This window comes from Archocentrus centrarchus, chromosome 15, assembly GCF_007364275.1.
Source record: "Archocentrus centrarchus isolate MPI-CPG fArcCen1 chromosome 15, fArcCen1, whole genome shotgun sequence".
NCBI classification, from domain to species: Eukaryota; Metazoa; Chordata; class Actinopteri; order Cichliformes; family Cichlidae; genus Archocentrus; species Archocentrus centrarchus.
Genome location: NC_044360.1, coordinates 12,376,636 through 12,390,270, shown reverse-complemented (window position 1 = coordinate 12,390,270; position 13,635 = coordinate 12,376,636). Strand labels below are relative to the sequence as shown.

Sequence of the window (13,635 nt, the reverse complement as noted above, 5' to 3'; positions counted from 1 at the left end):
AGTTAGATCACCAATAAACTTTTTAAAAAAAAGACCAATATTTTCTTCTTTTAAAGGTCGTGGTGTAATTGCCACACAGCTTTTCAAACAGGGAGATTTTATCCTTGAATACCGTGGAAAGCTTTCTAAAGTGGATCCTTACTTCAAAGAGATAAATTCAATGATACAGTGGAAGTTTTTTGTTTGATTTCAAATGGAAAGGGACCTGCTGGTGGTAAGATATATTTCATATTACAATATATTATGGACCTATGTTATACTTTTAAAATGGGTTGTCCCAAGATCTTAAAACTATGCAAAGGTAATACAATACAATTTTAGCAACTACCTGTAATTCATTTGATATAGACATCTGATATACATCTTACTGATTTACTCTGATGTTGATGCTGTTTTCTTCAAGCATTGATGCTTCTATTGAAGACAAGTCACTGGACGACTAGTGAACGATGACCACCGAAGGCCTAACTGTAAGATGAAAACAGTTGAAGTTGAAGGGATACCACATCTTTGCCTGTTTGCCCTCCGAGACATTGAACCAGGAGAAGAAATAACTTATAACTACGGAAAAGCTGATTGGCCTTGGCGCAAGATGGTAAGCCAATTTACTGCACACAATGTAAAATGAGATATGTTTTGCCATATTTTAATTGACTCAAACATATACATAACTGTGCATTTAAAACACATAAAAATTCTTCAGATCAAGGTGTTCTTATTTTTAACACTGAGATTTAAAGTCTTGTTTTTATTTTGACTAGGTATCAGTGTTTTGAATGTCAGTACACATTTGGCAATTGCTTTGCTGATGTTTGAATGGCCCATAGTATAAATTAACTCTACACATGTAAATAGTTCTCTATCTGATAGTTTAAATAAAAGATATATTCAGCACAAAAAAATTGTTTTGCATAGTCACAGACTGCAATTATAGGCTCTTGAGATTTTTGGTTTTATTTATTAACTTTCTAGTAGCAGTAGATGACAACAAATGAATGCAGGTAAATGCAATGTTCTGAATCCTCATGTCACTTGGAAAAGACAGGATACAGAGCAATTTAGAATTCAAATTTGGATGAAGAAATCCATGGCCAAATCATAACAACTACTGCATCACCAAAGAATCTATTATTTATTGTCCAAAACAACCCACACTCTTGTAAGCATGATGTTCTCAAATCCTTCATTATGTCAATGTTTTAAAACAACAGAAAACCTACCAATCAGTATCAGTACAGAGACAGAGAAATCTATCCAAAAGTCATGGAGCATACCTTAATACAAGCAATTCTTTAAAAATCAGAGAGTTAATTTTATTTATCAGTGCCCTCAGCGGATTTTGATTTATTGTCCTCATCTAGGTTAAAGGAGAGTGTATTTGTGTTAGAAACGTCCCCAAAAGTCAATAAAGTGAGGCGTGCTGGGGACTATATCTGGATATGTTTTGGTAGATTTTAATGAAGTTATGTCTTTGTTTTCAGGACAAATCTTCTACCCCTGAAGTCAGCAATCAAACTGGCAATGATGAACACCGCCATCAGGTACGTTTCATCTGCACAAGTCCTTCAGTATGTCTAAGTTTTAAAAATACAGGTCATATACCAATCTAATCAGGACCTAGATGAAGTAATCTATCCTAAAATCATAAAACATGCCTTAACAGCAGCAGATTTTTAGTAATCAGAGGGTTCATGGTTTTATCCATTCCCTCAGTAGACTTTCTCTGTGATTGTCCTCATTTAGGTTAAAGGAGAGTGTATTTGTGTTAGAATGTCCCCAAAAGTCAATAAAGTGAGGCGTGCTGGGGACTATATCTGGATATGTTTTGGTAGTTTTTAATGAATTTATGTCATTCTTTTAAGGACAAATCCACCCCTGAAGTGAGCAACCAAACTGGCAATGATGAACACTGCGCTCAGGTAAGTTTCATCTGCACAAGTCCTTCAGTATGTTTAAGATTTAAAAATACAAGACATAAACCAATCCAAATCAGGACCTAGATGAAGAAATCTATCCTAAAATCATAAAACATGCCTTAACAGCAGCAGATTTTTAGTAATCAGAGGGTTCATGGTTTTATCTATTCCTCAGTGGACTTTCTCTTTGATTGTCCTCATTTAGGTTAAAGGAGAGTGTATTTGTGTTAGAAACGTCCCCAAAAGTCGATAAAGTGAGGCGTGCTGGGGACTATATCTGGATATGTTTTGGTAGATTTTAATGAAGTTATGTCTTTGTTTTCAGGACAAGTCTTCTACCCCTGAAGTCAGCAACCAAACCGGCAATGATGAACACCGCCATCAGGTAAGTTTCATCTGCACAAGTCCTTCAGTCTGTCTAAGATTTAAAAATACTGGACATATACCAATCCAAATCAGGACCTAGATGAAGTAATCTATCCTAAAATCATAAAACATGCCTTAACAGCAGCAGATTTTGAGTAATCAGAGGGTTCATGGTTTTATCTATTCCCTCAGTGGACTTTCTCTTTGATTGTCCTCATTTAGGTTAAAGGATTAAGATTAAGATAAGATAGTGTTTATTTGTCACATGCAGTTATACACAGTACAATGCACAGTGAAATGTATTTGTACCTGCAACCATATATACACAAACATATAAATAATAATAATAAAAAAAAAAAAAAGTAATTCACACTATACACTATACTCTATATACTATACACTATACACACTTTTATAAATTATAATATTTACATTGTGCAATAATGGTCCAGTTAGGGCTCAGAGTTGAGCAGACGGATGGCTTGTGGGTAAAAACTCTTCTTCAACCTTTCAGTCTTAGCCCTCAGGCAGCGGTAACGCCGGCCTGATGGGAGCAGGGAGAAGAGAGAGTGTCCGGGGTGGCTGGGCTGTTTTAGGATCTTCATGGCCCTCAGCCTGCACTGCTTGGTGTAAATGTCCTGCAGGTTGGGGAGGGTGGTTCTGATGGTCCGTTCAGCTGAACGAACCACCCTTTTTAGGGCCATGAAGTCCTGCTTGGTGCAGTTTCCCATCCAGGTGGTGATGCTCCCACGCATGATGCTCTCGATGGTGCAGGTGTAAAAGTGCCTGAGCACCTTGAGTGGGAGCGTGAAGTCTCTCAGCCGCCTGAGGAGGTAGAGATGCTGTCTGGCCTTCTTCACAGTGATGTTTATGTGATGAGTCCAGGACAGGTCCTGTGAGATGGTCACTCCCAGGTATTTGAAAGTGTCCACTCTTTCCACCTCAGCACCACTGATGACAAGTGGATGGTAGTCCCTCTGCTGCTTCCTGCTGAAGTCCACAATCAGTTCCTTCGTTTTGCTGACGTTGAGCAGGAGGTGGTTCTCCTGGCACCAGTTCTCCAGGCGGGAGACCTCTCTCCTGTAGGCTGTCTCCTCATTGTGAGAGATTAGTCCCACAACAGCAGTGTCGTCAGCAAACTTGATGATGACGTTGGACTCTGACGTGGCCTCGCAGTCATGGGTGTACAGTGAGTACAGCAGAGGGCTGAGCACACAGCCTTGGGGGATCCAGTGTTGAGGGTGAGGGAGGATGAGGTGAGGTGACCCACTCGTACCACCTGTGGTCTGCTGGTCAGGAAGCTGTGAACCCACCTGTACAGGGATGGGCCCAGGCCCAGGTCCAGCAGCTTAGAGACCAGCCTGGAGGGAACTATGGTGTTGAATGCTGAGCTGTAATCTACAAACAGCACTCTCACATAGTTCCCCTTACCAGTGTCTATGTGTGAAAGGGTCTTGTGGAGGAGGAAGGATATGGCGTCATCTGTGGATCTGTCTGGCCGGTATGCAAACTATAGTGGGTCGAGGGTGGTGGGCAGTGAGGAGGTGATGAATGTCTTGATGAGTCTCTCAAAACACTTCATCACCACAGAGGTGAGCGCTATGGGCCTGAAGTCATTGGGGCTGCTGGGGTGTGGTTTCTTTGGGACAGGGACTATGATGGACTTTTTAAAGCAGGTGGGAATCACACACAGTTTCAGTGAGAGGTTGAATATCAGTGTAAACACAGGTGCCAGCTGGTCAGCGCAGGTCTTAAGGACACGTCCACTAATACCGTCTGGTCCAGCCGCTTTCCTAGTGTTTACACGTCTAAACGCCCTCCTCACGTCGCGCTCCGTCACAGTGAGTGTCTCCGCCCCTCCGGCCGGGAGCGCAGCGGGCTGTCGGCTTCCCGACTCAAAGCGCGCAAAGAAGATGTTGAGTTCATCAGCCAGAGAACCGTCGGCACTCACCGGGTGTGTGTGTGGTGCTTTGTAGTCCGTGATGGTGCGTAGTCCCTGCCACAGTCCCCTGGAGTCAGACTGTTGTAGTTGCTGTTCCAGTCTGCGGCCGTAGCGATGTTTAGCCTCTTTCACCGCTCTGCGGACGTTGTATGATGCAACCTTGTAGTCCTCCATGTTCCCAGAGGCGAGGCCGGAGTTGTAGGCAACGGTGCGGGACCTCAGGGCGTCGCGGACAGATTATCCACCCACGGCGTCTGGTTGGGAAAAGTCCTGATGGTCCTCCTTAGTGAAGTGTCATCAACAACTTGCCCAATAAATCCCACAACAGTTTCCGTAAACTCCTCGATGTCTCCGCCCGCGCTGCTGCGAAACATGTCCCAGTCGGTTGAATCCAACGCACCCTGCAGAGCGGCCTCTGTTTGATCAGACCACCGTGTCACTTCTCTCACAGCAGGGGGTTCCTGCCTGAGCCGTTGTTTGTATTTCGGCATGAGAAGGACAGCGGTGTGGTCAGACTTCCCAAAAGGCGGAAGAGGCTTTGCTTTGTAGCCCTCTTTGAATGGACAGTAGCAGTGGTCTAGGGTCCTCTCTCCTCTGGTGGGGCAGTCGATGTGTTGAATCAACTCCGGTATCAGCTTTTTCAAGTTTGCACTGTTAAAGTCCCCGGCTACGATGAGAGCCGCATCACGCTGGTTAGCCTGATAGGTGGAAATCGCCTCATGTAGCTCGGATAGTGCAGTGTTTGTGTCCGCCTGAGGTGGAATATAGACGGCGCTGAAGATGACCGAAGTGAACTCGCGGGGCAGGTAGTGGGCGCGGCATTTCAGGGTTAGGAGCTCCAGGTTAGGTGAACATGATTGTTTCAGAGGGACAACATTCCTACTGTCACACCAGTTGTTATTAATCATTAGGCACACACCTCCTCCTCTTGATTTTCCAGACTCACTCGTTCTGTCCGTGCAATGAACACTGAAGAACTCCGACGGCTGTACGGCGTGGTCCGGTATGAGGGGGGTCAGCCATGTCTCCGTGAGACAGATGATGTTGCAGTCCCTTATGTCCCTCTGAAACTGTATCCTGGCCCTGAGTTCGTCCAGCTTGTTATCCAGTGACTGGACATTAGCCAACAGGATGCTCGGCAGTGGCGTTTGGTGCGCTCTGCGCCTCAGCCTCTCTCTTACACCGGCTCTTTTCCCTCGGGGCCTTGTCCGTGACCTGGGTGCTCCGCGCCGTCCTTTGTTTGAGCTGGCCCACTGGAAACGCAGTATCTCCTGGGGCCAAGCCGGGTCGGGAGAAAAAGGTGTCAGAATACAGCCAGAGTGCTGTATTCTGATATTAAAAAGAGTCTGTCTGTCATACGTGATATGACACAGAGCAGGCGGAATTATAAAATCGAGAATTAAAGCTAACCTAATATATACAAACAAAGCGTAGGAGCAGGTACGACGGCTGCTGACCTCACCGGCGCCATCTTGATATTGATATGAAGGAGATATGAAGGAGAGTGTATTTGTGTTAGAAATGTCCCCAAAACTCAATAAAGTGAGGCGTGCTGGGGACTATGTCTAGATATGTTTTGGTACATTTTAATGAAGTTATGTATTTGTTTTCAGGAGAAATCTTCTTCCCCTGAAGTCAGCAACCAACTGGCAATGATGAACACCGCCATCAGGTAAGTTTCATCTGCACAAGTCCTTCAGTATGTTTAAGATTTAAAATACAGGACATAAACCAATCCAAATCAGGACCTAGATGAAGAAATCTATCCTAAAATCATAAAACATGCCTTAACAGCAGCAGATTTTTAGTAATCAGAGGGTTCATGGTTTTATCTATTCCCTCAGTGGACTTTCTCTTTGATTGTCCTCATTTAGGTTAAAGGAGAGTGTATTTGTGTTAGAAACGTCCCCAAAAGTCAATAAAGTGAGGCGTGCTGGGGACTATATCTGGATATGTTTTGGTAGATTTTAATGAAGTTATGTCTTTGTTTTCAGGACAAATCTTCTTCCCCTGAAGTCAGCAACCAAACCGGCAATGATGAACATCACGATCAGGTAAGTTTCATCTGCACAAGTCCTTCAGTATGTTTAAGATTTAAAAATACAGGACATATACCAATCCAAATCAGGACCGAGATGAAGTAATCTATCCTAAAATCATAAAACATGCCTTAACAGCAACAGATTTTTAGTAATCAGAGGGTTCATGGTTTTATCCATTCCTTCAGTAGACTTTCTCTATGATTGTCCTCATTTAGGTTAAAGGAGAGTGTATTTGTGTTAGAAATGTCCCCAAAAGTCAATAAAGTGAGGCGTGCTGGGGACTATATCTGAATATATTTTGGTAGTTTTTAATTAATTTATGTCATTCTTTTAAGGACAAATCTTCTACCCCTGAAGTCAGCAACCAAACCGGCAATGATGAACATCACGATCAGGTAAGTTTCATCTGCACAAGTCCTTCAGTATGTTTAAGATTAAAAATACAGGACATACACCAGTCCAAATCAGAACCTAGATGAAGAAATATATCCTAAAATCATAAAACATGCCTTAACAGCAGCAGATTTCTAGTAATCAGAGGGTTCATGGTTTTATCCATTCCCTCAGTAGACTTTCTCTTTGACTGTCCTCATTTAGGTTAAAGGAGAGTGTATTTGTGTTAGAAACATCCCCAAAAGTCGATAAAGTGAGGCGTGCTGGGGACTATGTCTAGATATGTTTTGGTACTTTTTAATGAAGTTATGTTTTTGTTTTCATGAGAAATCTTCTTCCCCTGAAGTTAGCAACCAAACTGGCAATGATGAACACTGCGCTCAGGTAAGTTTCATCTGCACAAGTCCTTCAGTATGTTTAAGATTTAAAAATACAAGACATAAACCAATCCAAATCAGGACCTAGATGAAGAAATCTATCCTAAAATCATAAAACATGCCTTAACAGCAGCAGATTTTTAGTAATCAGAGGGTTCATGGTTTTATCCATTCCGTCAGTAGACTTTCTCTTTGATTGTCCTCATTTAGGTTAAAGGAGAGTGTATTTGTGTTAGAAAAATCCCCAAAAGTCGATAAAGTGAGGCGTGCTGGGGACTATGTCTAGATATGTTTTGGTACTTTTTAATGAAGTTATGTTTTTGTTTTCAGGAGAAATCTTCTTCCCCTGAAGTGAGCAACCAAACTGGCAATGATGAACACTGCGCTCAGGTAAGTTTCATCTGCACAAGTCCTTCAGTATGTCTAAGATTTAAAAATACAGGACATATACCAATCCAAATCAGGACCTAGATGAAGTAATCTATCCTAAAATCATAAAACATGCCTTAACAGCAGCAGATTTTTAGTAATCAGAGGGTTCATGGTTTTATCCATTCCTTCAGTAGACTTTCTCTATGATTGTCCTCATTTAGGTTAAAGGAGAGTGTATTTGTGTTAGAAACGTCCCCAAAAGTCAATAAAGTGAGGCGTGCTGGGGACTATATCTGGATAAGTTTTGGTAGATTTTAATGAAGTTATGTCTTTGTTTTCAGGACAAATCTTCTTCCCCTGAAGTCAGCAACCAAACTGGCAATGATGAACACCGCCATCAGGTACGTTTCATCTGCACAAGTCCTTCAGTATGTCTAAGATTTAAAAATACAGGACATATACCAATCCAAATCAGGACCTAGATGAAGTAATCTATCCTAAAATCATAAAACATGCCTTAACAGCAGCAGATTTTTAGTAATCAGAGGGTTCATGGTTTTATCTATTCCCTCAGTGGACTTTCTCTTTGATTGTCCTCATTTAGGTTAAAGGAGAGTGTATTTGTGTTAGAAACGTCCCCAAAAGTCAATAAAGTGAGGCGTGCTGGGGACTATATCTGGATAAGTTTTGGTAGATTTTAATGAAGTTATGTCTTTGTTTTCAGGACAAATCTTCTTCCCCTGAAGTCAGCAACCAAACTGGCAATGATGAACACCGCCATCAGGTACGTTTCATCTGCACAAGTCCTTCAGTATGTCTAAGATTTAAAAATACAGGACATATACCAATCCAAATCAGGACCAAAATGAAGAAATCTATTCTAAAAAAATAAAACGTGCCTTAATAGCAGCAGATTTTTAGTAATCAGAGGGTTCATGGTTTTATCCATTCCCTCAGTAGACTTTCTTTTTGATTGTCCTCATTTAGGTTAAAGGAGAGTGTATTTGTGTTAGAAACGTCCCCAAAAGTCAATAAAGTGAGGTGTGCTGGGGACTATATCTGGATATGTTTTGGTAGATTTTAATGAAGTTATGTTTTTGTTTTCAGGACAAATCTTCTACCCCTGAAGTGAGCAACCAAACTGGCAATGATGAACACCGCCATCAGGCAAGTTTCATCTTCACAAATCAATCTAATTGAATTTAGGTTATTTATATAGCTCTAATTCACAACAAATGACGTCTCGAGCCACTTTACCAAAAGATAAAGAAATAAATCCTAGTTATCAAGCAGTACAGTAAACTTAATTTTTCAGTCATTTAAAAAGTTTCTGTCTAAGTAAATTCCACAGATTTCATCCAGTTATTGACCGTGATGTTCTAACAGCCTTCATTTTGGCATTGATTTCGAAAGACAAGACATTGACCAATCAAAATCAGGAGCAAAATGAACACTAAAGAGATTTCACTGTAGATTTTTGTCTCTTTAGTGATGCTTAACCAATAACATTTTTAAACAAGAACTTGAAATTGATTTAACAAATGCTTCAAAGTTACAGTAGTTTTTCTTCAAAAGTAATTAATGGATTAGAATGGTAATAATTGTGTGGTAACAATCCATTTGTGAAATTAGATGTCTTTTTTCAGTTGAATAAAATATACAAACTAGATGACTGTTTCTTTTTTTCTCTTTTTTTTTTTTCTTTTTTAATTATTTAGTCACGGTTAACCAAGCTGCGGCAGCATCATGAGAAATGCCTGAAACGTCACAGAATGGCAGCGGAGGAGCATAATGCTAAAGAAAAACATTACACCATGATTTTAATGAAACGTGCAAAACTAGCACAGGAACTGGCAAAACTGGATGCTCTTGTGAGTACTGTACTTGATTATTTAGCAAGTGTGTACAAACAGGCTTGAATATATATTTTTTATAATGGATGACGACATTTCTTATGTTAAGTGTACTGGACATGCAACACTCTGGCCGGGCAGCGTTTATATTTAAAGTTGTTGCTGATTTGATTTTCTCTTTTACAAACTAACATGCCATTTTACGTTCTTGTTCACAGCTAAAATCCCAGCCTGAAAATACTACTGACATGAGTTCTCAGCATGATATTCAGGTACCATTACAACTTGCAGCCTATAAAAGGGATATTCAGATGTTTGATGAGTGGGACAGGTAGTGTATGAATTGTGATGTAATGACAAAAAGATTTATGTCAAATATTTGTCTACTATATAATGCATTTTTTTTTTAATCTTCATAGCCACTACCTTCATCTGATAGTTCCTTCTTGGAGGAATTAAGGACCAGCGAAAGATTGGAAAAAGAGCAGCAGGTAACCGAAAGTCTGGTAACAAGTCTTTAAATTTAACATAGTTCATTGTTGTTCAGTCTACTTCAGTGTTATTATTCCTTTTCATCTCCTTCAAAAAACAAAAGGCATATTCAAAAAAGAAATGTACAGTTTGAATTTTTTGTTGTACCAGTATTACTTTTATTACTTTTATTGTTTTTACTTTTCTATTACTTTACTATTTCCTTATTTGGATTTTTAGTCCACAATAATAAATTATAATAATTATAATATTTCTAGACACTCAATCTTTTGTTAATCCTTATTTAAGGCAAGAGTTCCTTCTGTATTTTCCACATCACCAATTCAACCTGAAAATTGCTCTGTTGAATACTTAAAAAAGAGGCCATCAAGACAAAAACAGGTATTTTTTTATATTACTGTTGATCTTTAAATGGCTTTCACTTTTAAACTTTTCAAACCCAAATGCTTCACTTATGCCCTAAATATTAAATCGATGTTATTTTTCCTTAAGGTCTCTACATATACAGAAACATCTTTTGATGAATCTGATTACACAGACTATAGTGATGCTGATTATATTCCAGACTCTGAAGGAAGTTCCTCTCAGAAAGACGAAGATGTGCCTCTTAATCCAATTGCAAAGAAGCCTCTGCCTTCTCTGCGATACCCCCATTTATCGCCATCAAAACAAGATATTTCTTCAGAAATTTCAGTGAATAGAAATGTTACCATTAGTCCTAAGAAGAAGATCTCTGAAACTCCAAGAAAGAGAAGGTTCTTATCCCAAAGTGCAACAAATAGCAATGAAAGTACACCAAAGAAAAGCAGAGTTGAAGAGATTTCGGACTCAATCAGAGTGTTACCACCTTTAAAGTCTGGAAATCGCCGTGTGTATAATAAGAGAAACTATTGTCTGTATTGTCTCCAACCCACATCAAAACTTGCACGACACCTGGAGGCTGTACATAAAAATGTAGAAGAGGTTGCTCTTGCCTTTCAATATCCCAAAAATTCAAGAGAGAGACGCAATAGGTTGAACATGCTTAGAAGACATGGAAACTTTGCCCATAATGCCAGTGTGGTCAAGAGGGGAGCCGGTGAGCTCCAGGCCTGCTATAGACCAAGGAAATCCAGGGGTGCCATTGATTTCATTCACTGTTATCACTGCCAAGGACTCTATGCTAAGAAAACACTGTGGAAGCACATGAGAAGATGCCCAGCAAAGAAAGAAAGTAATGAAGACTCCAAGAATGGGAAGCAGAGAGTTCGATCCAAATGTGCACTGAAAACTGCTGTTGCTCGTGACATTGGAGAGGGTTTGAAAACTGTTATTTCCTGTATGAAATATGATGAAATTACTCAATTAATTCAAAATGACCAACTTCTTCTGCAGTTTGGACAGCACCTGTATGATCTGAATGGCTCAAGAAAGAACAGACATGACTACATAAGGCAAAGGCTTAGGGAACTTGGGCGACTGCTTCTTACGACTCGGAAGAATACTGCCATTCAAAAGGCAGAGGAACTGATTTATCCTGCGAACTTCAATCATTTGATATCTGCAGTGAAAGAGTTGGCTGGGTACAATCCAGAGGGAAATACCTTCCAGAAACCTTCCTTGGCTCTAAAAATTGGCAACAATCTGGGAATTATCTCTGAGCTTGTTGAGACTGACAACTTGTCCTCAGAAGACGGAGACCCAAGCCTTGTGCAATTTGCCCGAGAATTTAGGATGATCAAAAATTTTAGATGGAAGGGACTGATCACCAGAGGTGCAACAACAACTATGAAGGAGTCCAAGTGGAATGCACCACAGATTTTACCTTTGACAGATGATGTCAAATGTTTGGATAGTCATATGGAGACTGTTAAAGCTGGTGCTGAAAAAGTACTGAGATTGACGCCCACTACATATACCACTATGCAATGCTTGCCAAAGTAACACTTGCTCAAGTGATCATTTTTAACAGAAGAAGAGAAGGAGAGGTATCACGAATGGAGTTGTCCACCTTCAAAGATAGAAAAAAGTCAGAAATCAATGTGGACATGACTGCTTGCCTGACCCCACTTGAGAACAAAATGTGTGATTTCTTCACCAGAGTAGAAATCCGTGGAAAACGAGGGAGAGGCGTTCCTGTTCTCTTAAAACCATCCATGGTCTCTGCAATGGAGCTCCTTGTGGAAACGCGTGAATCTTGTGGTGTCCCCAAAGAGAACATCTACATGTTTGCTAGACCAGGAGCTTTATCTGCCTATCGAGGAGGAGACTGTATCCAGATGTTTGCAAAGGAGAGTGGTGCCAAACACCCTGAATTCTTAACATCAACAAGGCTCCGAAAGCACATAGCAACAATGTCACAGGTGCTTAATCTTCAAGAAAATGAAGCAGACCAACTAGCAGACTTTCTGGGTCATGACATCCGTGTGCACAGGCAGTATTACCGCTTGCCTCAGGGAACCCTTCAGCTTGCTAAGATGAGCAAAGTGCTTTTGGCAGTGGAGAACGGAACTCTTTCACATTACAAAGGCCAAACACTCGATGATATTGAAATTGACCCTGAAGGTAGGAGTGTACATTTTGCTCAGATGCTCTGAAATGTAATGCCTACTTAACTGGTTTTTATCATCATTATTATTATTATTAAATGCACTAGTGGTGGTTTGTTTTCTTTTAACTTTAGAAAAAATTGATTTGCAAGATCTGGATTCCTCAAGCGATGAGAGTGAGTCTCTTCATTCAGCTATGGAGACCACAAATACACAAGAAACTGAGACAACAGATCAGGATGAAGACACTGGACCAGGGAATTCTTCAGGTCCAACAACTTGTTACCATCCTCCCTTGAAAAAGGGTCAGTGATAAATTTGTTTTGGCTTTTTTGGCATAGACAAACTATTGTAATGGAAAAAATATGGCTCACTGAATGTTGAAGCAGCAATGTGATATCATATAGTTGTGATTAATTAATTTATTCATTAATTTGGGGGTCGGGGGGAGGCGTTTAATATTTCAAACATTTAAATAGTATATTGATGCCTGTTATCTTTCCTTCAAAGGCAACCAAGGTAACTCCAAACGTAAGTGGGAAGACCGTGAGGTACGTGCAGTTGAAAGACACATGATGCGTTTCATCCACACATGCAAGGTGCCTCAGAAGCTGGACTGCATTCGGTGCATCAATGCAGAACCCTATGCACTCAAAGACAGAACCTGGACTGGGGTAAAAAATTACGTTAGAAATCGCATTACTGCCTTGAAGAGAAGAGCTTGTGCAAAGGACTGAGAGCTGTTTGTTCATTTTCAGTTCCATTTAAGTTCTCTGTTTTTCAGGTAAAATGGTTCGGAATATGTTTTGAACAATTTTAGGCTCAGTGATTAGGTGTATTTTTACCTCAAGCCTTTCCTCATTCTGAGGGGTTACAAAAAACAAAAAACTTTTTTTAAGTTGACAGTTTTTAAACTTAGTTTTCATTATGTATCCACATCATGTTGAATGTATTTGGAAGCAAAGTTCTTATTTTATTAAAGTTTGGTTGAAGCAGGCACTCAGTGGTCCACATGTATTTTCTTTTGTAGTACGTTTCTGTACATGTATAGTGTGCATGTTAACTGCTAAAACAGAGTTGTAACAAAAGCCACAGAACATTTAAATTATTCTATGGCACAACAAGTTGGACAGAGCTGTAATTTCTTCAAAACAAATAGAGACCTGACTTTGAAGTTCTGGCAAGCCCCTTGCATGTTGTCAAATTAGCAAACTGAATTGTGAAATAATTACTGTAGGATTGGATAGAAAAATATGACCTTTTACATTGTGACACTGAACAGTAATAGTATACTGAAAATTTGGGGTGGGTGGGGGTGGGGTCTAGTGATAATATTATGTTATACTTACTTTGA

At 40.2% G+C, this 13,635-nt stretch overlaps 2 protein-coding genes across 2 annotated transcripts in view; one reads left to right on the top strand and one right to left on the bottom strand.

Moving 5' to 3' along the window:
* chrm3a (cholinergic receptor, muscarinic 3a) overlaps window positions 1-13,635 on the bottom strand; it is a 102,677-nt gene that overhangs the window by 42,771 nt on the left and 46,271 nt on the right. The window lies entirely within an intron of this gene.
* Window positions 443-11,676, top strand: LOC115793581 (uncharacterized). Its single transcript, XM_030748628.1, has 12 exons — window positions 443-595; window positions 1,482-1,541; window positions 1,863-1,919; window positions 2,242-2,301; window positions 6,602-6,661; window positions 7,750-7,809; window positions 8,516-8,575; window positions 9,127-9,279; window positions 9,480-9,533; window positions 9,681-9,752; window positions 10,042-10,134; window positions 10,246-11,676. Exons 1-12 carry the CDS (start codon window positions 476-478, stop codon window positions 11,674-11,676), a joined length of 2,280 nt encoding a protein of 759 aa, XP_030604488.1. The 5' UTR covers window positions 443-475.